The 24,909-nt window shown below is 43.7% G+C and overlaps 1 protein-coding gene across 2 annotated transcripts in view; it reads left to right on the plus strand.

Moving 5' to 3' along the window:
- Positions 1-2,983: 2,983 nt before the first annotated feature.
- The window catches only part of cpne4a (copine IVa), a 97,783-nt gene continuing 75,857 nt past the window's right edge, over positions 2,984-24,909 (plus strand). Inside the window, exons 1-2 of one of the 2 annotated variants that reach the window (XM_026183902.1) lie at positions 2,984-3,181; positions 21,654-21,845. In XM_026183902.1, coding sequence (XP_026039687.1) covers positions 21,675-21,845 — 171 coding nt within the window. In that variant the 5' untranslated portion in view covers positions 2,984-3,181; positions 21,654-21,674. Of the gene's footprint in view, positions 3,182-20,384; positions 20,409-21,653; positions 21,846-24,909 lie in introns of those variants that run through there. The other variant, XM_026183903.1, reaches the window with a different exon arrangement.

Below are 24,909 nucleotides of genomic sequence, written 5' to 3' on the forward strand. Positions count from 1 at the left end.
TCAGATAAATAAAGGCAAATATTGCAAACTACACAAAAGGCAGCCGCTAAAGCGTTTAAGTTTCAAAATAGAACAAACGAAACAGACTAAATTGTCAATTCCACTTAGAAACAAAATATTAATTGTAAAAATAAATCTTAGTTTGTTTTACAGAAGAACAGACAAAACTGACTAACTTTTGTCAATATCAAATAAACTGAGAACTAAAAGGAAATTCTCAATCTCTCCTTGTTGTATAGCTGAGCTTTTCAAACAGTTGTAACACTTACTTTAGTCTGACAAAAGCCAAATGACGAATCAGCGCTTCCAGTCAGAGACTGAGGCTACGTCCACACGTACACGGGTATTTTTGAAAACGGAGATTTTCCGTTTTCGTTTTAAAAAATAATCCCGTCCACACATAAAGGCAGAAATGAAGGAAAACGCTGCTATGAACATGCCAAAGCAGCAGGTGGCGCTAGATTCCTAACCGTGCAGAAATGTTGGCCAATCAGAAGTCTAGAAGCCTCGGTGGGAAAAAGTAAACAAAGCTGGGGCATAGAAGCAGAACCGAGTCGTATGTGTGGAGGGACAGTAACTGTGTGTATATGTAAGCATTTAAACACTGCAGAGAGTAGAATTAACAGTATTGTAGAAATTCATTTCACCGAAACAATAACGTGGCGCACAGTGTGACGCATGCACCAGTTTATTGTATTTCCAGACTTGTTTTCGGCACAATTTACAGTGCACGCTACTCTGTTTTTTGTCAGACTTGAAATAGCCGAAATACCTTCACACAACGGAACTCCTATGGCTCTTCCGTTCGACAATCTCTCCGGCGTTGGAACCATCATCTGTTTTCTCTTCGGTCACGCTCGGTTGATTTTTCTAGTCGGCACACTCATTTCCTCCATTACGCGCTGGCTCCATTACCCGCTGGCTGCTTCCCAAACAAACACACGTGCGGCTTGGCACTTGTGCTGTACGTAACAAGTCACGCGACGTGACGCTGCGGCTGTGATTGGTTCGGCGCTGCGCTACTTAGTTTGGATTGGCTAAACTTTTATTTTTTTTATTTTTTATTTTATTTTAAGAGGACAAGAGCGGCGAGGTCTATCGCGATAGCTTAATTTCTCTATCGAGTAAAAGTTATATCGCGATACATATCGTTATCGTTCTATCGCCCAGCTCTACGCTCCACCTCATGATGCTTAATCGACGTAATCAACCTTAATTTGATGCAGTGCGAAAAAAAATGCACAGAAATCAATTATTTTTCAAGAAATATTAAATAGATTCAACATCTTTCTTCAACAAAATTGCAGACTGCACAGATGGTACCTTCCCAAAGGAAAAAGTACTATAGCTTACTAGGGTATATATATTAGACTTAATAGTTACTATATACAGTAATTGACTTCTATTCATTTTACATCAAATTAAAACTTTGGGTGTCAGATAATTATTTATTAAAAGCTAGACATTTTAAATGAGAATAAGAAAGAAAAGTATGTCTTTGTGCCCCCTTTTCCCTGTTAATGCCCTATCGGCCCCCCTGGCTAAACTTTGCTAGATCCGCCCCTGCACAGTTACCAGCGTCAGCTACGTAGAAAAAGATCCTGGAGTAGAAAGTAATATTAAATACATTCTAACAACAGCTTATCAAGCTAAAACGTGCTGCTCTTGTTCAGCCGCTGGTTTCCTCTTTCTGGTGCAAAGTGGGCCAAAAACAAACAACAGAGACGGACTCGCGACAGAAAAGCCGATCAGCTGATCGTTAAGCAGTTTCATGATTGAAGTAGCAGCAGGAGAGGCAGTCGCTTGTTAAGCTTAACGCAGGAATGCTTTACAAACATTCAGAGATGGACTTACACACTTGCTTTACTTCTCTCGGGGATAACTTTGTCGGAGATGAAATGCCAGGTTGCTAGCGAAGCTCCACATGCTATCCAGACCACCGACAGGTCCCGCATGCCACAGCCGCTCTATCACGTGATGCATACTGCTCCGAGTGCTAACGTGCTGAGGTGAGTTACGGCGTGTTGCAAGTTTTGTGAGGTGCTTTCGTGATATGGATTAAATTTTTTATTTTTCTCCGATATCCGATCCAGTAATTTAGGTCAGTATCAGACCGATACCGATACGTAATATCGGATCGGTCCATCTCTAAATATATATATATAATATATATATATATATATATATATATATATACACCCATATTAAGGTTGGTTTTTTTTTGGGGGGGGGGGGGGGTTGTGTGTGTGTGACAGCTTTACCTATAACTAAAGCAACCTGTGGGAATTATAACTTTAGCTGCAGAATAAGAAACAACCAAAGGGTTCAAATACAAAAATGTACAAAATGATTTTTTTCAACCACAATATAATGGAGTAAAAATATACAACCCTACTAGAGCACACGTTTAGGATAAACACATCATCAACAATAAAAATAAAAAGTGGAAAGTCGAAAATTGAAGAGAAAAAAAAATTAATTCATAAAAAACAAAAAAATGAAGAATCATAAGTTTGCAGATAAATAGAAACGGAGTAGAGAAAAAACAATTTCATTTACAAAAAACAACAAAGAGAAAGAACCAAATTTAACAAAAACAAACAAATAAACAAAAATCTGTGAAGGAAAAGGCAAATTCAAAAATAAAATAAATCAATAAATAAACCAAAAATATTCATAATTTAAAAATATGGGAAGAAAAAAATGACCTGAATCGAAAAAGAAGCTCGTAAATCTATAGTCAGATATAAAAATATAAATTAGTATTTTTTTACTGCCCGTGTCTCTGATCATAATGTGAACCGTACTGCTTTATTACAAGTGAGTCAGCGGCGCTCCTCCGGCTCTGCTGCCCCGCCTGTGCCGCCGGTGTGCGGCCTGCAGGGGTCGCTGCAGCCCGCGCTCCTCTCCCACGTCCTCCGCTCCCTCTCCGCCGGCGTGTGTGAGGCTTTCCCCGCTATAAAGCTGCGCGAGGTGACTGGAAGCTGGAAAGGCTCTCCAGCAGCCACAGGAGCAGGAGGAGGTGGAAGAGGAGGAGGATGAAGATGAAGCTGTGTGTCCGTACGCTCGCAGCTGATCTCAGTTCAGTCCGTCTGAGCTGAGCGGAAACTTTGGATGCTTTTCTCGCTCTGGAGCTTCTTCTTCTTCTTCTTCTTCTTCTTCTTCATGAACATCTGAGCAGGTAAAAACTCAGAGAGCTTCGTCTTTCACAGCCTTTACTCATCATTCCTTTATTGTTTATGTCTCCACTCTGACTTCCTGCCTGATTCTTTAACCTTTATGATGACAGAGAGGTGATTAAAGCTGGATTCACTCCAGCACTCTGAGCATCTCAGGGTCAAAGCACTCTCCTCTTCTCCTCTTCATGTCTTTAGTCTCACGGAGGATGGATGGGTGAGGGGTGGATGGGTGAGGGATGCATAGGTGAGGGGTGGATGGGTGAGGGATGCATAGGTGAGGGGTGGATGGGTGAGGGATGCATAGGTGAGGGGTGGATGGGTGAGGGATGCAGTCTTGTTTTCTTTTGCTTTGTTCTTCAGTTGTATTAATTATGGGGTAAATGTAAATGTTGGAGTGCTCCTATTGGCTGAGTGTGTTTCAGATATGTGGAAATGAGCCCACGTAATTTACTGAGTCCTGTGGACATGAAAGGACTGGGCCTTTATTTTGAAATGAGATTGAGTGTTAGTGTTTCTTTGTGAGAAACAGCACAGGTGTTGATTTATGACCCCACAGTGAGCTCCGTGACTGTCTGTGGATTTTTCACGGGTACTTTGAAAAGCAGGAGAAGCTTCGGTAGCGCTGACGTTTTCTCGCAGCCAGTGAAGCTCTGACTGGAGACGGATGTTTGTCCTTAATCGCTTTGTGTGTTTGGCTCATTAATCAATATGATGGATCATTATTATTCATAAATGTGAACCACGCACAGAGAGACGAGTTATTCATTATTATCCCTGCAGATGAAAAACTTCTCAGCTCGAACTGATCGATAAAGCATCGGTTATGATCTATTCTCCGAGAATGAAGGATATTCGTACTTTGGTATCATGTATGGTTCTCGGTGTTTATTGATCAGAGCATCGATGCTTTGTGAGTCCGTCTCCACCTGTGGTGACGTCACAGTGACCTCAGCAGCACCTTCCTGTCAGTTTTTTGAATTTGTGCTTCGTTTATGAATCTTTGTGATAGTTTGTTGTTTATTTCCAGAGTCGTTTAAAAAAAAACAGTTTTTGTTTCTTTCTTTCTTTGTTTTTTTTTGTCATTTTGCTTCTTTTTACAATATTTTTCTTTTTTCTACTTTTAACCTGTTTAGTTTCTGTCTGTTAGTTTTTTAATCATCATTTTTTAGGCCCTTTATGCACCTTTGTGTTTTCTTTTCACCTGTTTGTTTGTTTTTGTGATCATTTTACATGTTTTTAATAACTTCCGGTCTCAACATTTTACAACTTTTTTTCAGTTTTCATTCATTTTACATCCAATTTTGCACACGTGACCACTCCCCCCCCTTCACGTCTCTCTGAGATCACTATTTGACTCTTTTGTGATCGTTTTGCATGTCTTCTCGGTTTATTAGTTAGCTTTTGTGCATCTGTTAGTTTGGTGTCTCCGTTTGGGCATCCCCTCTGTGTCCATGTTGCTTAATGTTTTGGGCCCTTTTGCATCTTTTTCTAACCCCTGTGTAATCTTTGTTGTGGCCACTGTGTCTCACGTGTTCTTTCTTTCTATTTGAGAACATTTTTTAAAAATCTATTCTTGTTTTCTTATAGATGCTTAGTTTAGGTTTGCAAAATCAGATACTCATAAATCCCAGCATCTTTTTCTTTTCCGTGTAGCCAATCAGTTTAAAGTCACAGGGGTCATGTGACTCCCTGGTCCTGGTTGCTGCCTGTTAGTGGACGGTGAGGACCTGTTTTGCATTCAGAGACCTCTGTGCAGCACATGAGCCAGAGGTTGGGAAACATTTGTAATATTTGCTTTGAAGTTGGGCTGATTTGCAGACGTGTGGGGTGATGAGATGAAGAAGAGCGATAACGCTCAGGGAGGAGATGTAAAAGGTGCAGCTTTGATAAAAACCCGTGAAACACGAGCAGATAAACCTGTGCCGCAGCTGCATAATCGGACATTAAATTCAGCTAAAAATACCTGGTGCCATGTCTTTGAACGCCTCGCAGGGCCTCAGGCCGCCGAGCCCGCTCTGCTCACATCCTCAAGATTACTTGATTATTTTTACAGGATTAGAAAAGTTCAAAGTTACAAACGTTCTTTTTCCTAATCTTGTTGAAAGAGTTTTGGACCACGTTTCATTCAGCTTCACTTTCACGCTCAGCTCTCTCGTCACCACACAGACCGGCACAGCGTCCTCACCACTGCAGAAATCCTCTCGCTCTGCTCAACATACTAAACTCCTCCACTCGGCCCAGTAACTCCTTCTCTGCCCGGACTCCGCGCTCTCCCACCTCACAGCATGACCTCAAACCAGCCCAGTGTCAGCTGGAGGTTGGAGAGAGGCGACCCTGAGACAGTCGTCGTGCACGCACGCCGCCCTGCGGCCAGAAACTCCATGTTATCAACAGAATCTGTGACAAATTAAAAATACAAACAATGCCACATAAAATGAACAGAATTGATATAAAAAACACTTTAAAGGCCAGGGTTGTGTGTTGGCAGTCTGCAGGTGCACATCGCTGTCTCCATGTTGTAGCTGTATGCTGTCACCAGGGGGCAGCGTGAGCAAATGTGGAACTACCTGTGAGCTACTCTGGTTTTCGTAAAGACGCCACCTCTCCCCCGTCAGCTCATCCGCAAACATCTGAAACAGGTTACAGGACAGGGCGGTTAAAGCGATCCGGAGCTTTTCAAACTATCGGCAAAGTTTTTATCCACACAGACAGCAGAGTCTAACAGCAGGAAGCACCGTGCTCTTTCAAAATAAAAGAATGAGTATTTAGAAGAAGAAGACGTTTTAGGGCTCATCTGATATTAGTGCCATGATTAATATTTCATCAGGTTTCATCTCTACTCCGTTATCTTCACACATATGTTACTCAATAAGTAAAAATCTGCTTTCTGGGTCGATTTGGAATTTGGGGGTGGAGCTTACAGAAAATTGAATTTTACCCTAAATGTAACTTCTTCTTTTTTTTTTTACAGGCTTTGTGTTTTATGTTTTTAGGGCAAAAAAATAGAGCAAAGTGTGTATTGTTCATTTTAATGTAAAGAAATCCAAGTTCAATAAGCTTCCATTGACAGAACACACGATGAATCGCTACATTAGTGTAATTTCAATAAAAAGTCTTATTTTCTTATGATTACAGCAGTTTTTTTGAGATAGAAACGTTAAACTTTGCACATATTCTCATGTCTGCAGTGGTGCTGAGAGCAGGAACAGCTGGGTGTTTTATTGGAAGATATTTTCACACACGTGGAACTATGTAGAGCGCTGGACTTGATCCTTTAGTCCATGTTGGACAGCAGTGACCTGAGGTGAACCACAGCATCAGCACTGCGACGCTGATAACGAACAGCATCGTCACTTTTTAACTGCAAGAAGAAAGTGTTTGTGTGAAGCAGCTGCTGTTTGCAGATGAATCCACGTTCTCAGGGAGTATTTGTGTCAGTGGGACAGGAGTCGCGGGCCACTCCCCCCGAGAAACCCCGCCCCCTTCATTTGTCCTTCTGCAGTGGCAGCACGTTTAGGCAGTTTTTCACAGCTTCACGCAGCACTGTGCTATTTATACAGCAGGTGATGATCACGGTGAGTCACTCTTCCTCTCCGTCACTATGCTGACAATCAGCTGATCACAGGATGCTGTGTGTTTCAGTCACAGAACAACAGAGACTCAGATTTGCTCTGGATGGAGCCATCTCCATGGCAACGCCCCCTGAGGCACATAGGTACTGTAGTAAAGTACTCTGTAGTACTTCTGTACTACAGTACCTTCCCCCCCCCCCCCCCCCCCCCCCCCCTTCAGCACAGAACAAAGACTATAGATGAAAGACGGACAAATGATTTGACTTCTCAGTTTTAGCCTTTTGGCCTTTACTGCTCAGTAACATCATTAGTTTCACTCTCGGAGCTCAGACTTCTTGGACTGTCCGTTAACACAATCAATATTACCTGTTACTGGTGAGATAATGTCATTAAAAATGTTTCCAACGGCTCCAACAGCTAAACACGGTCAAAGGTCCAGTTCAGGGATTCTGATTAGCTGAGGTGAAGCTGAGCAGACAGCGAGCAGCTACATCCTCCTGTGTCGCCATCAGTGTTGGTCAAGTTACTTGAAAAAAGTAATCAGTAACTAATTACTGATTACTTCCCCAAAAAAGTAATCCTGTTACTTTACTGATTACTTATTTTCAAAAGTAATTAATTACTTAGTTACTTAGTTACTTTTTAAAAACACGATTTACACCCTGAATAGGTAATAAAGCGATAGATCTTTCAGCCCAATTCTACTTTTTCTGCATAATCCATCATACAAAATGTAATCAAATGGAAAAGTCTCTTTTTAAAACTTGTTTTATTAGTTTTAACCTTTTAACTTTATGCATCAAGCAAAAATTAAATTATATGCAACATTTTCTGGCTGGAAGAAATTAGTTTAACATTTAAACCTATTTTCTGCACATTCCAGCACATAAAATAAAATATTTTTTGTGTTTACACTCAGTCTTTCAAATAGATGCAAGTAAAACACAGCAGAAAATAAATAAAGTCAAAGACTCAGTGGTCCTGTTGCTCTATTTTCACCTGTAAAGCAGGAGTGGGGCAGGCGGAGGTTTACCCTGGTGCAGGTGAGCCGCAGCAGTCAGTGGAAGAATCCGCGAGTTTCTCTGTGAGTTTCCCATTACGTCGTAGCTACTCGGTGCTTGTTGGAAGTTTAGGGGTTTTTTTCGCTGTAAAAAGAAGTTTTCTTCCCACGCACAGCGGACACTAATGTTTTTGTCACTTTTTATGGAATCAAACTCAAAGTAAGGTCAGTACTTCCACGCTTTAAACGCTGCACGCTCATACTCTCTCTGCACTGGATATGTGATCCATTGTTGATCTGCACACAGCTGTTGTCACTAACGTCGCACTTGCTTACGTCACTGTCATGAGACACTCGCAGGAAAATCACGGTTTTAGTAACACAGTAACGCAGCGTTCCTACGGGAAAGTAACGGTAATCTAATTACCGTTTTTGCAATAGTAATCCCTTACTTTACTCGTTACTTGAAAAAAGTAATCAGATTGCAGTAACGCGTTACAGTAACGCGTTACAAGTAACGCGTTACAAGTAACGCGTTACTGTAACGCGTTACAGCCCATCTCTGGTCGCCATCCAGCTGACAGTCAAAGTTTAAGACTTTTTGAGATTTAAACAGGTGAGTTCTAAAACCCTTCTTACCCCGTACAGGTGTTATGGAGGGAGAAATGATATATAGAGAGCAAACAGTTTGTGTTTCAGGCTGGAAACATGATTATTTCTGCTGTAAAGTTTTAACATTGGAGTCTGGTGGACTGACTCACTGCTGCCTCTGCTGGACGTCAGAGGAACTGCAGCCTTTTGTGTCTATTAAAAAATAATGCATTTCACTAGCAATCAGCCAATCACAGAGCCTCACATGCTGGTCATTTCTGGGTCATTTTCACCTGTACTCGAGGATCAAAATAAAAATCACAGCTGTGGGGATACAGTAGGTCAATTGGAAAATCCAAATTGCCACTAGGTGTGAATGCGGGAGAGAATGTGAGTGCGAATGGTTGTCTGTCCCTGTGTGTTGGCCCTGCGACAGACTGGCGACCTGTCCAGGGTGTACCCCGCCTCTCGCCCTATGACAGCTGGGATAGGCTCCAGCGCCCCCCGCGACCCTGAAAAAAGGATAAGCGGAAGCGAATGGATGGATGGATGGATATCGACACTTTGTGTTAAACTTCAACACGAGAACATTTCGATTCAGAGCCGGTGAAGCTGCACAACTCTCAGGAAACACATTAATACTGATCCGGTCGACGTGTAAGCAGCCATCAGTTTGTTTGCTTTGTGCTGCTGGTGGAGACAAACTGCTACAACTCAGGAACACGCTGAATGGAGCTGATCGGGCCTGTTTAACCAGTGTGAACACAGAGCTAACAGTGAAAAATGCATGAACTCTGAGCAGCTGTCCTGTTTTTCCATCCTGCCCCGAATGCGGCTTAATGCGCCGCAGTCATGAATCACAACAACTGAATATTGAACAGCACGAAGTGGCCCATTCATTCCAATTCAGTCCAATTAAAGTCGCTAACCCAGAGTTCACTCGCTCATCCCTGAGCTCCGGCTGCTCTCAGCCATTCAGCTTCAGGTTAACATGTTTGTTTGCTTATTGACAAAATAAAGGGGAAAAAAGTACTGTACTGTGCAAAAGTCATGAGCCGCCTTATAAGTATTTTTCTCCACTGGTGGTTAACAGGTTAACAGGACTTTCAAAATAAAAGCACAGGGATTCTTCTCTTCCCTGGCGTTTAAAATCGCCGTCTTCATGGATTATTTATCCCCATCACCTCCATCACTGATTTTCTGAACTGAGCAGAGTAGTCGTGTCCAAATTCATGGGCTGCATCCTCCTGAGGACCCGGCCTTCGCAGTCTACGTGGCCGGGTCCTCAGAAGGTCGGGTAGGCTGGAAGTAAACGGTTGTGAAATGGGACGGTCTCGCCTTCTGATCTGCGTCACCGCTGTCTCTGTGGAGTTTAATAAACTCGGCCGTCTGCTCCTCGATATCTAAAATATAACAGGACACTGGGGTAAACTCTCGACCGTCTCACACTTCTGTTTAATCAGCTTTCTGTTTGACGTTTATTCAGCTGTGTGAAAATCACCCGATGGATTAATAACGTTTAATCTAATCTAATAACTTTAATCTCAGCCAAACTGATTTACTCACGAACAAATAAAACACTGAGAAAAGCCCAACAATAACATTTTTAGGTTGTCTAAGTGACTCATATATCACGTTTAACCTGAGAAGCGAAAGTCCGCGGTGATCTGAACATGATGTGCCGGGAGTTGTGCCGTTCTCTGCGGCTCCAGTGACCCTCGAGCTCCCGGCTAGCTGTCGAGCTGGTGGGTAGAAGACGTCTCTGAAAACGTCGAAGCACTTTTGCAAATATGCGATATCTTGATAAACCGAGCAGATATTTGATGTTTACACAGCTACTTTCTCACCTGAAAATATGTTAAAAGTTTATCTTGTGTCCCAGAAAGATTAATAAGAGTAATTTTAAAACTTAGTAGCAGCCGCCATTGTTGGAAACTGGAGTTTGGCTGGGCCGCGCTATGAATTCTGGGATATGGTAGGCCACGAAGGACACACCCGACCCATCCTTCAAATTCGGGGAAAAGGAGGACGCATTTGTCGGCTGCATTCGGAGGAGTCTACGAATTTGGACAGCCTTCGTCACGTCGCTGTGACGTAATCGCTCTACAAATGCGTCCTCAGGAGGATGCAGCCCATGAATTTGGACTCCCCCAGTTTCTCGTCTTTCTGGTCTCATCTGTACTCATATATGTCCATATACATGAAGTTAATATTTCCACTTTTAAAGGGTTAAAAATCACCATTTGGAGGTTGTAAGGCTTTGTGGTTGAATCACACCTGATGTCAGTGTGTGTGTTTGTGAAATCTGGCATTAAACTCAGTGAAGTCTAGAAACACATCAGTTTGGGTTCATAGCTGCTACCTTGAACAGCTGTTTCCTTGGTTACCATGGTAACGCGGGCCCAGATAAGTGTTCTACAGACAAAAAAAGTCTTTCTGTTGAAATATTTTAGTTTCGAAGATGTGATGAAAAATGCATCCATGAACATCAGCACGGCTTTTTCATCACTTTTTAAAGTTTCACTGTACGAGTGGAGGACCTGAGCTTTCAGAGCAGGACTGGACCAGCTGATAGGACCAGCTGATAGGACCAGCTGATAACGAGTTGATAGCATTTGAATCAGGAGAAAAGTGTAAGTTTCTTGATCTTTGAAACATAATGAATGATGAGCCTGTTAGAGGTTATTGCTGCAGAAACGTGCTTGGCTGTCGTGTTCTCTCTGTGCTCTGCTTGAAGCGCTCGCACTTTTTATTCTTCTGCACAAACACTTTGTTTGCTCATCGCCGAGCTGAAACCCGCTACGTTACCCAGAACCCGCCGGCATCAGCGAGCGGAGCCTCTGAATGACATGAATTAATAACTGTAGTGTTGCAGCTGCACAGGGATCTGTGTGATGTGATTTTCATGAGCGTCTCTTTAATCTGTTGTTGGATGTCATCGCGCTGCGAGCCTCAGCAGGTGGGAGGATTCATCCGCCGCTTGACTGAGCAGCTGAAGCTGCATCCACCTGCACACCTCGCTGTGACACTTACAGAGGAGTGTCTGCAGGTCAGAGACACGAAGCAAGAACAGAGATGCGTTCCTCCCCTACAAACACGCTAACGCTTAACTGATTAGCTTCCATGTTCAGTCACATACCTACGCCCGTCACACCCTCACTTCATTAGTGCATCACTTCATCATGACCCTCAGCGAATGAGGACATCCACACCTACAGCCTGTGTTTGAATCATCCTCTGCAGCGTCTGCAGCCTCACTCATCTGCTGTCATGCTTCCAGTATCTCTGCATCACATGCAAGGCGAACTTTAGTGTTGGTGTTCTGATGCAGCAGCTGCAGCAGGTTCATCAGGCAGCAGGCTGTGTTTGTTGTCTTCTACTTTTTTAAAACTTTTTTTTACGTCCTTTAAAGTTCCATAAATGAAGCTCACAGCTACATAAAGTTCTCAGGTAGCTCAAGATACTCCAAAGGTCCTCTTTAGCATCATATTAATGGTAATAATAATAAAGTTTATTTGAATAGCTCTTAGCAAAATTAGTGTTACACATACATCACTTAAAAGACTCGAGTGCCACATCAAGAGGTCAAGAGGCCATAAAAACGGCTAAACTGGAGTATAAAAACACAGTTGAAATAAAATTCACCACAGGGGACCTCCACTCAGCCTGGCAGGGCCTCAAAACCATGGCCTCTGTGAATACTGCGGTCACCACCCAACACCCAACCACCCAGGTGGAGGGCAGCAACCCCTCCTCCCTCCCTGACGACCTCAACGCTTTCTACACCAGCTTTGTGACGGACAACATCACCCAGCTTGAGGAGTCCAGATCCACTCAAACCTGGCAGCTCTGCACTCACCTCCAGGACGGAGGACGTGGTGAGAGCCCTCAGGAGGACCAGGGAGAGGAGCTCACCCGGCCCTGACAACATCAGCAGTCGAGTTGTGAGGCACTGTGCAGGGCAACTAGGAAGTGTGTTCGGAGTCTATTTCAACCCTCAGTTAACAGTCACACCGTCCCCCAGCTGTGGAAACACTCCACAGTCATCCTCATCTCCAAAAGAAACAACCCAAAGTCTCCTCCATCACCTCCCTGGTGATGAAAGCCATGGAGAAGATCATAAAACAGCACATCGTAAGAGCAACTGACCCCCTGATGGACCCACTCCAGTTTGCTTACCGTGCACGCAGAGGTGTTGATGATGCAAAAATCTTCATCTTGGACTCCATCCACAAACATCTGGAGCTCCCTGACTCCTCCACCAGACTTCTGTTTGCTGATTTCTCATCAGCGTTCATCACTCTGCAGCCTCACATCCTGGCCACTAAACTTTCCTCCCGATTTCACCTGGATGATCAGCTGATCCTGTGGATATTGGACCAACAGGACTCAGAAAGTTCGGGTCAACAACTCTCTCCGGTCTCTGTTCCACCTCCACTGGCTCCCCCCAGGGCTGTGTGCTCTCCCCCCTGCTCTTCATCCTCTACACTGATGACTGCAGATCCACACAGCCCAGCTGTCACCTGGTGAAATATGCTGACGACTCAGTTCTCCTGTCACTGCTGTCAGGCCCTCACAGCACCACGGGCCCACTCTGCAGGAGTTTGTAGAGTGGTGTGACAGATCCAAACTTGAACTGAACGTGAGCAAAACCAAAGAGATGGTGGTGACCTTCTCCAGTAGGCAGAGGGATCTGGCTGCTTCAGTCACCACCACCATCCACGGGAAGCCAGTGGAGGTAGCTGAGGAGTACAAATACCTGGGAACCATCTTTGACAACCTCCTGAAATTCTCTGCCAACACAGAGGAGAATCTCAGGAGGTGCCACCAACGGCTACACCTCCTTAGGAAACTCAACTCCTTTGGAGTCAGCACACCCATCATGATGACTTTTTACTACACCTTCCTGGGAAGGTGTTTAACAGCGATCTAGGCTCTGAGAGGTTGCTGTTGGCTGATGAGCCTGCAGTTTGTCACCACGCTGTCATGCTGGGTTTTGTTCTGTTGGCTTTTTCGAGTTTTCTCGTTATGTCTGAGAGTTTTAGTTTGATTTCATTGTTTGTTTGCAGTGAGAGGAAGGAGAGTCCACATGAAACACTTTCATGGCACCTGCACCAGAAAGCTGAACTCAGTTCTGCTCAATATTAATTTAATGTCATCACAAAATGCTACTAATGTTACAGTTGGGCATACACCCCACAAAAATATCACTTAGAGACTTTTACCTTGAGACAGTGTTGCTGCTCTTCTGATGGAAGTTTAATTGTTGATCTGCAGTTCTTCTTCTTTCTTGGTCAGAGAGAAATCTTTGTTTGGTTCAGTGCGTGAGGTGCAAATGTGAAGAGTTAATATTGTGCTTTCATTCATGTTCTGGTGTTTATTAGTTTAACCTGTCCAGTGTCTCCTGTACCTTCTTGTCAAGTGTCTGTCTTCGTGTCAGCTGTTTCACTGTTAACTCTCTTCATCTTTTCTTCTTTGTCCTTAGATTTGCTTCCTTCGTTTTGTTTCACCCGTGCCTTGTTTCCCCAATCAGCCCTCAGTGTGTGTGCGTGTTACTGTGTGTGTGAGTCCCGTCACTCCTTTGTGCATCGCACAGCATCTGTTACCCCCCTGTGAGCGAGTTCAGATGTTTGTCCCCTTTTGAAATCAGCCACAATAAAATTCTCTGTTTGTCATACACTGTGTCAGAGTTTGCATTTGTGTTCTCATTTTGCATTACATGACACACACACACACACACACACACACACACACACACACACACACACACACACACACAGGACAAATTTAGAACCAGCAATTAATATTACAATAGATGGGATAGGCTCCAGCCCCAAGCAAGCCTGAATTGCATAAGAGGTTAAGAAAATGGATGGATGCATGGATGGATGCATGGATGGATGGATGGATGGATGGATGGATGACGGATGGATGGATGGATGCATGGATGGATGGATGCATGGGTGGATGGATGGATGGATGCATGGATGGATGGATGGATGGATGCATAGGTGGATGCATGGATGAATGGATGATGGATGCATGGATGCATGGATGGATGCATGGATGGATGCATGGATGAATGGATGATGGATGCATGGATGGATGGATGGATGGATGCATGGATGGATGCATGGATGAATGGATGATGGATGCATGGATGGATGCATGGATGGATGCATAGGTGGATGCATGGATGAATGGATGATGGATGCATGGATGCATGGATGGATGCATGGATGGATGCATGGATGAATGGATGATGGATGGATGGATGGATGGATGCATGGATGGATGCATGGATGAATGGATGATGGATGCATGGATGGATGCATAGGTGGATGCATGGATGAATGGATGATGGATGCATGGATGCATGGATGGATGCATGGATGAATGGATGATGGATGCATGGATGGATGGATGGATGGATGCATGGATGGATGCATGGATGAATGGATGATGGATGCATGGATGGATGGATGGATGCATAGGTGGATGCATGGATGAATGGATGATGGATGAATGGATGGATGGATGGATGGATGCATGGATGGATGGATGGCGCGTCACAACGTGCAGCGACATGTTTGTCTCATTAGATGTTTTTGCTCTGACCTTTCCTGTGTTTCATAAATTCAGCTGCTGTGTGTGTTACAAATATCAGGTAAAGTTTGAGCTCCTTAAAACTCTCTGTGTGGAGTTTGACTGACAGTGAAGGCAACATTGCGGTGACACTGTGTGTGCCAAATGTGGCGATACATTAAAAAGAAAGAAAAGAAAGAGTGAAGCGGGTCAAAGGTCATTTTTGACTCCGGGGTCTCTGCGAGCTGCAGCTCATTAAATCAGACTGAGCAGAGACAGTGACAGGTTCACTGAAAAGCAGAAACAATATGGAGCTGAGGTTTGTTTTATCTGGAGGACGGCGAGAAGCACATCATGACATCACCTCATGTGTGACTTCTAACCATGTAATGCTCGTCGTGCAGCGAGCTGCAGGAATTTATGAAGAACACGTCCAAATGCAGTAATCACGAGAGAGACAGTGATTCAAAAAGTGTGACAAAAACTGAACTGAGTGTCTCTGAGCTGTGTCTGCTCACATCTTGTTATTTGACTTTTTGCATTTGCTTTTTATTTATGGTTTTATTTATATCTGATTTATTTTCATTGTTTAGGTTGTACGGCACTTTGTGTCAGCTGTGTTGTTTTATGAATAAATATGGAAGGATGATGTAACAGCGATGCTGACTGATTTTGTGGGAGGAGCTGAACAGCTCAAAAGAAGCATCGTCTACCTGAAAGACAAATTAAAGGCATAAACACACATAATAAGACATACAGTTGGTAAATTACATTGACTGTGTTTAGAGGAAGCAGATGTTTACTGCAACAGGTCATACGGTTACTGGTTTTTCTTATTAATTAATATGAATGTTCTGAATTCTTCTTCACAAAAAGGCTTATTCCTGTTTGTTTCTTTCACAATAAAACACATATGCACAGTATGAATGCTGTACAAATGACTCACAGAAGGCCATCAAAGAAATTTATGACAGATTCTAGTTTACTCCTTATGAACTAGGTGACAGGAAGTACAAACATTTTCACACAGATGTGCCAGCTGTGTTAACTCCATGTTCACAGTGTCCACTAGCTTTCACGCACCTACACCCACACCTACATATACATGTGTTTTATGGGGATGCACCCTCACTGAGTGAGGCTCACAGGAGCTGAACACTGTGACAACAGGGAAGTAGTTTCTCTTGTAACTTTGATTTATTATTAAAGATAAGCTGTTTGCTCAATGAAACACAGATCTGTGTTGTTGTCATCCAGGCTGACGTTTGGGGCTTCTGCTTGGAGCTATTTTCAGTTATGCATGTAACTGTGGGGTGCAGCTGTGGTCGTAGCTTTTAATCCACACCAATCAGTGACTGGGATCAGCAGGGTGTTGATGTTACTGTGCGTTGATCAGCAGGTATCTGTGTCTGCGTGAGAATGATAACTACAGCCAGTTATCATGGCGGCAAAAAGGAAGTGAGATGTATCGTTGGTTTCAGAAATGTGATTTCAGACTTGTTTAGATGCTTTGGGCTGGTTTTGGACTTGTCTTCAGACATTTTTATTCTTTTGTGTTCTTTAAAACAGAACTTAAAGTTATTCTGTAAACGTGTGTTCTGTCTCGGTGTGGTCCCAGTTTGGCCTTCGCGATGGTTCGGACTGGTGGAAGGCTCAGTGTAGGTCAGTCTGTGTGGTGCAGGGCGTTTGTTCTCCAGCAGCATGGTGTTGAGTGAAGAATTCTCCTTCGTGGTTTTAGTGATAAGAATCTTAATAGCTCTATAAAAAGACTCATAAGCAGCCTTTGATTGGTCTATTATAAACTCCATTGATTGGTAGAACATGATCTCCTCCACAGAAAGAACAGATCTGTGTCCTGTTTCTGAAACATCCTTCCCTCCATCGTTCCTCAGGGCTGTAACCTGAGCCAGCTGTGTAAGGAGAATATCTTATATTTTTATTAGAGGATAAGTGTAACTTCCTCCTGTGAAGTGCTTCGGATACCAAAACCTCGCTCTGCCCGGGGTTAATCAGATCAACCCGAGTGCTGCTGATGGGATAATGGAGGGAGGTGATGGAGTGATTGGTTGGGAGTCGAGGTGGAGATACGATCACTCTGTCCTGACCCAACAGAAAGGGCTTCCTGTCAGGGCGGAGTTTATCTGCCAGCAGGAGACAATGGGGCTGAAGATCAGAGTGCTCATTAATATATATATATATATATATATATATGTGTGTGTGTGTACACACACACACACACACACACACACACACACACACACACACACACACACACACACATATACAGGGAGTGCAGAATTATTAGGCAAATGAGTATTTTGTCCACATCATCCTCTTCATGCATGTATATATATATATATATACATACATACATACATACATATACATATATACAATATTTTTATTAATAGAGATTTCACTACTGAGGTTAAACATGATATATATATAAGTCACTTAGATCACTTCTAAATGTTAATGTTTGGTTTATTTCAGTGTTTTATTTGTTCCTGAGTAAACCGGTTTGGCTGTGATTAAAGTGAAGCTTCATAACATATTACTCACAGTTAAATTAAGAGGGGACGGCAGTAAAAACTCCGGACCTGTGATATCATCAAGTACGCTGATGTTCCAATTGTACAAATCACGAGTCCGTGCTCGCGTTCCTGGCACGTCCGGTCTCGCTGAGAATGCGAGTACGCAGCTTAGCTCGTTGCAACATGGCAACTGCCTCAACGCTACCCGAAATTGAACCTCCCCCACCCTCATTCAGATCTGGCGTTTGGAACTATTTTGGTTTTCATGTGACGTATGACCCTGAAGGTAAGCGCGTCATGGACTAAAGTAAAACAGTATGTTGGATGTGCCACGCAATGCTCAATTGGTGGGAACTAGTGTGTTAGCGCAGTTAGCTCGTTAACGTGTTGCACAGGGCAATACGCTGTAACTCGTTAACGGAGATTTGCCGTGTTGTGGCGTTAACGTCATTTCAGATTAACGCTGACAGCACTAGTGGGAACACAACGAATATGACTGCACATTTACTCTGACATCATCCTAGTGCAAAGACAAGTGGAAGCAGACAAAAACAACAAGCACGCATGCTACAAACTTTACCCGAGTCATTTAGACAGCCGTTAGCACAGGATTCTACTTATGGGGACCTGATATGTTTAATATGCTGCTGAGAATATAGCCCAGAAGAAGCGTATAGTAGAGCTTTTATTTTGGAAAGAGACATTTCTCTGTAATAAACTCTCTTTTCCAAAGATGAGGGATTTCTCCATCAGATAGATTTATTTTTTTTTTTATTTTGTTGTTTCAGCAACATTAAATTTAAAAACTGTACTTTTGAGTTAAAATATATATTTATAATTTTAATAAATGACAAATTAAAAAGGCATGAACATTTTTTGTATCGAAAAAATATCGAACCGAACCGTGAATTTTGTGTATCGTTGCAGCCCTAGTAATTAGAGACAGGATGCGAGGCTCCTCACAGCAGCAGAGATATAAAAGCAGGTCTCTAATAATCAAATTAAGCAACTCAATCAGAGCAGTGTCACGGAGAGAGGGTCAGTTATCACGCACAGCGAGTCCAGACGTGCGAATTAATTATGTGAACATCGTTTTGAACGTAATTTTTTCTACACTGTATAATTAGATTGTCCTGGATGAATAGGAGTTATTTCATCAAATACAATTAAATGCATGTAATGAATAAAATCATCTCTTATTCCGATTTAATTAGCACCAGTTCAGCAGACTCGCTCTGGCTGCTGGTTGCATTCATTCCACTCTGACAGGGAGGATTTCCATGCAATTATGATATGTAAATCAGTGATGAAATGAAATCACTCAGAGGCTGGGAAATGTCTTGTAAAGTTATTATAAAGTTCTCCTGTCTGTCATAAAGACCTGGAATAATTATTGTTACGTGTTGCTGCTGCGACTCAGAGCCTCCGTGGCTGCAGTTCCTCTGACGTCCACTAGATGATCAGAAGTCTGACGTCAATGAGAAAACATCCATCTCACCTCCACCCACAACACAAAGTCCTCACAGTTCATCCCCCAATTTACACAAGTTCACAAAATCCGTTCACAGCTAATTTAAGTGAACAGAACAAAGTATTATTGCTTCTTTCAGTTAATCCTGCGGCTTTACGCATGAGCTGGAGTCTCTGAAAGGTGTTTTTTCTGGGTGGTGTCACACAAGGCACAATCGCAGGTCCTCGAGTGGTTTAAGTGCTTTTCCACACGCCTCCGTCCTTACTACTCATCTCCACTTCCTGATTCACTCCCTGTCCTCCATCTGTCCTCCTCTCTTTCATTTTTCATTATCGGCTCCTCAAACACTTCTTTTCTTTTAAGTGAGTAACTGTAGGACTTCATGATGGCCGCCGCAGTGTTTTGCAGTTATTGGCATGTTCTTCTATTTTTGTTGTTTTATGGTGGTCAGCTGGTCGGTGTGTCGCTGCCAACCGGGGAAAGAATAAAAACAAGAACCAATATTTTAAGACCAAATATAATTGCATAAACTAATCTGAATGAAAAACATAACTCTCCTGTGTTTAATCAGGTTCCATGGTTCTTCCATTGGAGATGCTTCTGTCTAGACTCCAGTAGGGCTGGGCGATATGGCCTAAAATCCATATCGCGGTATAATTTGAAGCACGTGCGGTAACAATATATATCACGATATATTCTTTTCTTCTGTATAACGTATTTTCCACACTATAAGGACTTAAAATCCTTTAATTTAATCAAAAATCGAGAGTGTTCCTTATGTATGAATTCTGGTTGTGCTTACTGACCTCGGACCGATTTTGGCTGCAGAAATCTGTTAAAAATGTTTTAGCACAACTTTGGTAAGCCGCCCTGCTTGATGGATGTCAGAGCATTACGGCTGCCGTAGTGAGGAGCTTCGCGGAGTAATCTGGGTCCAAAACTCCGTCTGCTTCAGGTCCCAAAGTCAAACAACACAGAGTTAAAAACTGTCCAAATTCTTTCATCTTTAATAAAATCATCAGCGATGCTGCTTTACCAGGTGTAACAATTTAAGTTTAACATCCATGAAAACAGAATTTATTAAATTTAACGGAGTTAGAAGTTAACAGGAAGTTAGCTCGCTAGTTTCCACCTAAACATTTCATATCAGAGATTTTTGAAACTAATTCAAACGTACAGCTCTGCTGTCACTTCTAACATAAAGACAGGAAACTAAACAGCAGTGGGTTTGCAGGGTTACTGAAGTTGGGCTAGCTGGTATATAATGTTGTGCTACGTGATTGCTAGCGACACAGCTATGTTAGCATAACATTAGCACAGTGAAGCTGGAGGATGAAGCCAACTTTTTTCCACTCGATAAAAGTTAACGTGAGGGATTCTGGTGGTCAGGGACAAATGCAATCGCATAGCAGGATGCTGTACACGGGCCAAACTTCAGTCAGGAGAACAACTGAGAGCATTCATCCACAATACGAGGTTAGTCATTAATATACTGCAACTACATGGGAACAGAGCAGCTGCGAGAGAATTCAACATTAATGAATCAATGTTACGGAAGTGGAGGAAGCGCAGTTTTTGGCTTTCCCCACATTTCAAAAGTGCTTCACCTCTTTGCTATGACTGTCGCCCGCCATCATTTGCAGATGATAATGGTTTTAACCGCTGCGATGCTTTTGACATCATCAACATGCGCTATCCCGGTAGAGCGGTATAGTCAAAATCTCTATCGTTGGCCAAATTTATATAGTTTCTATCGTATATCGTTTCTATCGCCCACCCCTAACTTGTAGTCTCTTTTACTTTGGTCGTTCCTCTGCAGCGATGTGTATTTGTACTGTTGTAAAAGCTGAAATATCCCCTACTCCCTAAACGGGGTTACTGTAGGATTACAAGCTGGATGCTTGAAAGAATCTGCCTTACAATTCCTTGCATCGGTTTGGTCCAATCAGCACAATCCAGTGGTGACCATTTTTAAACAGCTGGAAGCAAATGTTTGTGGAAAAACAGAATTTAATAAGCCTGCAGTGGCGATGATGTACGAATTCACAATACAAAAGCTGCATGAATCATATCCCTGGCTGTTAGCTTACTGCCCTTCAGAGGCTCATTGATGCTGAGCACCTGTTTGCTGCAGGAACTCGGGGTAGGTGCAATGATTGGCCATGTGATTGGCTCTTTCTGTCTTCCTGTTTCCACTGCGTGATCAGGAGGACTCGTGAGCTGGCATTTTGTTGAGTCGCATCATGCTCTTCACTGATATTGTAACTAGAGATGGACTGATCCGATATTACGTATCGGTATCGGTCCGATACTGACGTAAATTACTGGATCGGATATCGGAGAGAAATAAAACATGCAATTTGATCCATTAAATATCAAAAAAGCACCTCACAAAACTTGCGACACGGCGTAACTCGGATCATAACCGTAGCACGTTGAAGCAGTAGCAGTGGTGTCGTGCCATCTCTAATTATAACAGTGGTGCTTGTTGTAAGTAGTTTTGAGAAGTTTCTGCCCTGGAGAGGATATTTGTGAGCCTGACAGCGGTCAGGACTGATTCTGGTCAGTACATGAATCGTTCGTGCAGTGAGAAATGGCTCGATGGTGACGGTTCAGACATGTCTTTGAGGCTGTCAGCGAAATGTACGCGGGGACTCTAAACTACCTAAACTAAAGGTGCTTAATGCTGCCTTTTCTGGAACTTTTCTGCTTCTCCTTCAGACTTCCTGTCCCGCCTCCACCATGAGTGACATCTACGAGTCCGCAGCCAACTCTCTGGGCTTGTTCAGCAGTCCCTGTCTCACCAAAGTGGAGCTCAGACTCACCTGTAAAGGGATCTCAGACCGGGACGCTCTGTCCAAACCCGACCCCTGCATTGTGCTCAACATGCAGTCCCACGGACAGTGGATGGAGGTAGGTGACCATGACAACCGCAGTGGTTTGTAATGGTTTTAATGGTGCGTTGTGCTGTTGTTTTGTACCTGTTTGCTAAAGCTTCAGATTGTTTTCGCATTAGTTTGGGGGTTTGTTTGAGTTTGAGATGCTGCGTCTCAAAAATCTCTTCACACATCAGCCAGTTCCTCAGCTGAGGTTGGAGAACGATTTCGAGTTTGGCTTCAGGTGAAGGTGAAGGTTGTTGCCTAGCAGCCGTCTCACAGTGAAGTAGTGAGGAACAGGTCGTCCATTTGTCCACGTTCACAGGCTGTCACCGTTTCTGTGACATTAGGAAGTAAAGCTCACGTCTGCGGCTTCTGTGCACACAAAGAGGGGGATGTGTTACCATAGCAACCAAGAACCCAGCGCATTAAAAGAAGTGGTGATCGTTGTAAACCACGATCTCTATTCAAACCTGACCCTCTAGTTTATTTTAAAAGTTCATGTTAGCGCCTAAACATAAAACAATCATACATTTTTAAATAATAATAAGCAATTATGTGTGGAAAAAATAAATAAATTAAGATAAGATAAGATAAGATAACTCTTTATTGTCATTGCACAGTCATACATAGTACAGTAGTACAATGAAATTGGAAAAACTGTCCTACGTCGGCACTACATATAACACAACACGACACGATATGACACATCACAACGTAACAAACAACACAACACAGTATATTAACTTAGTATAAAAAGAAGAATAAGTGTATGTGTATTGCACACTGTTATTATTGCACATTAATTATTATTGCACCTTGTTATAAATATAAATATTATTGTTATCGTTTTAAACATTGTTACCTCCCCCTAAAAAGTCCAGGGAGGTATCCAGTCAGGTCAGCTGTTAGCATTGATCAGGGCTATTGCCCTGTTGTAAAAGCTGTCCTTGAGTCTATTTGTTCGGGACCTCAGCAGCCTGAACCTCCTGCCAGACGGCAGCAGCTTAAACACCCGGTGTCCTGGGTGTGTGCAGTCCCGTAGGATGCTGTGTGCCCTCTTGAGACAGCGAGTGCTGTATAGGTCCTTCAGGGAGGGAAGAGGATGTCCAATGATTTTTTGGGCCATGTTGATGACCCTCTGGAGTGCCTTTCTGTGTGCTGTGGTGCAGCTGGAGAACCACACACCGATGCAATATGTCAGCACACTTTCAATGGAGCAGCAGTAGAAGACGGTCAGCAGCTCCTTCTTCGGGTCCATTTTTCTGAGGATTCTCAGAAAGTGGAGACGCTGTTGGGCCTTCTTTAAGACCGCAGAGGTGTTAGAGCTCCATTGGAGGTCTGTGTCTATGTGCACACCCAGAAACTTGAAACTGGAGACCCTTTCCACGCACTCCCCGTTGATGCTGACAGGCTGCAGCTCGGACTTCCTCCTTCTGAAGTCAACTACCAGTTCTTTTGTTTTGGTGGTATTGAGGTCCAGGTTGTTGTCTGCACACCAATCTGACAGCCTCTGAACTTCAGCTCTGTATGCAGTCTCATCTCCCCCTGAGATGAGCCCCACCACAGTGGTATCATCTGCAAACTTGATGACTGTGTTGTCTGGGTGGGAACTAACACAGTCATGTGTGTACAGAGTGTACAGTAGGGGACTCAGTACACAGCCTTGTGGAGAGCCGGTGTTGAGGCTGAGGGCTGAGGAAAGATGAGGCCCCACTCTAACTCTCTGTACACGGTCTGAGAGGAAGTCTCTGATCCAGCGGCAGGTGGTGGAAGGAAGTCCAATTTCCAGCAGTTTATCTATTAGTCTGTCCGGGAGTATCGTATTGAAAGCAGAGCTAAAGTCAACAAAGAGCAGCCTGGCGTAACGGCCCTGCACTTCCAGGTGAGAGATGGTGGTGTGGAGCGTTGTAGCAATGGCATCTTCAGTTGATCTGTTAGCTCTGTATGCAAACTGGAGCGGGTCGAGTGTGGGTGGCAGGCAGGACATGATGTGACGTCGGACCAGTTTCTCAAAGCACTTCATTATAACAGGTGTTAGAGCAACTGGTCGGTAGTCGTTGAGGCTGCTAATGTTAGTACGCTTTGGCAGTGGGACAACTGTGGCTGACTTTAGGCACGGCGGGATGCAGGACTGGGACAGTGAAGTGTTGAAGATCTTAGTGAAGACCCCAGCCAGCTGGTCTGCACACTCTTTTAGGACCTTTGCGGTTACCCCGTCTGGTCCGGTGGCCTTCCTGGGGTTCACTGCCCTCAGTGTGCGCCTCACCTCATATTCCTGCACTATGAGGCTTGGGCTGCTGCTGTCCGATGTTTTTGCTGCTGCTGCCTCTGGTCCCTTCACCTCAAAGCGTGCGAAGAAGTGGTTCAGCTCCTCTGCAAGCTCCGCGTTACCCTCAGTCAACGTGGTATTGCCAGGTTTGTAGTTGGTTAAGTGCTGAACTCCCTGCCATACCTGTCGTGAGTTGTTGGTGGTGAAGTGGTCTTCGATCCTTCTCTTGTACGCTGCCTTGGCCTCTCTGATGCCTCTTTTCAACTGAGATCTGGCTGCACTGTACTGCATACCATCACCGGATCTAAAAGCGGCGTCACGTTGCTTCAGCAGGACCTGGACCTCTTTAGTCATCCAGGGTTTCTGGTTGGAATACACCCGGAGACGTTTGTCCACAGTGACACTGTTGACACACAAGTTAATATATGAGAGCACTGATGTTGTGTGCTCTTCAAGGTCCTGATGTTCGAACACGCTCCAGTCCGTGTTTTCAAAACAGTCCTGCAGCTGATGTGATGCACCTTCTGGCCAGGTTTTCACAGTTTTTGTGACTGGGGGGGCTCTTCTCCTAATGGGAGTGTATGCAGGGATCAACAGCATGGACATGTGGTCTGACAAACCTAGATGTGGTAGAGGGGTTGCTCTGTAGCCTTTTTGGATGTTGCTGTAGGCTTTATCCAATGTGTTTTTCCCCCTCGTTGCACATTTAATATGCTGTTCAAATCTGGGGAATACTGACCTTAAATCAGCATGGTTGAAGTCCCCAGCTATAATGTGCACTGCGTTTGGATGGGAGTTCTGCTGGTTGCTTATTGTCTTGTGCAGCTCC

This window comes from Astatotilapia calliptera, chromosome 11 (genome assembly GCF_900246225.1).
Source record: "Astatotilapia calliptera chromosome 11, fAstCal1.2, whole genome shotgun sequence".
NCBI classification, from domain to species: domain Eukaryota; kingdom Metazoa; phylum Chordata; class Actinopteri; order Cichliformes; family Cichlidae; genus Astatotilapia; species Astatotilapia calliptera.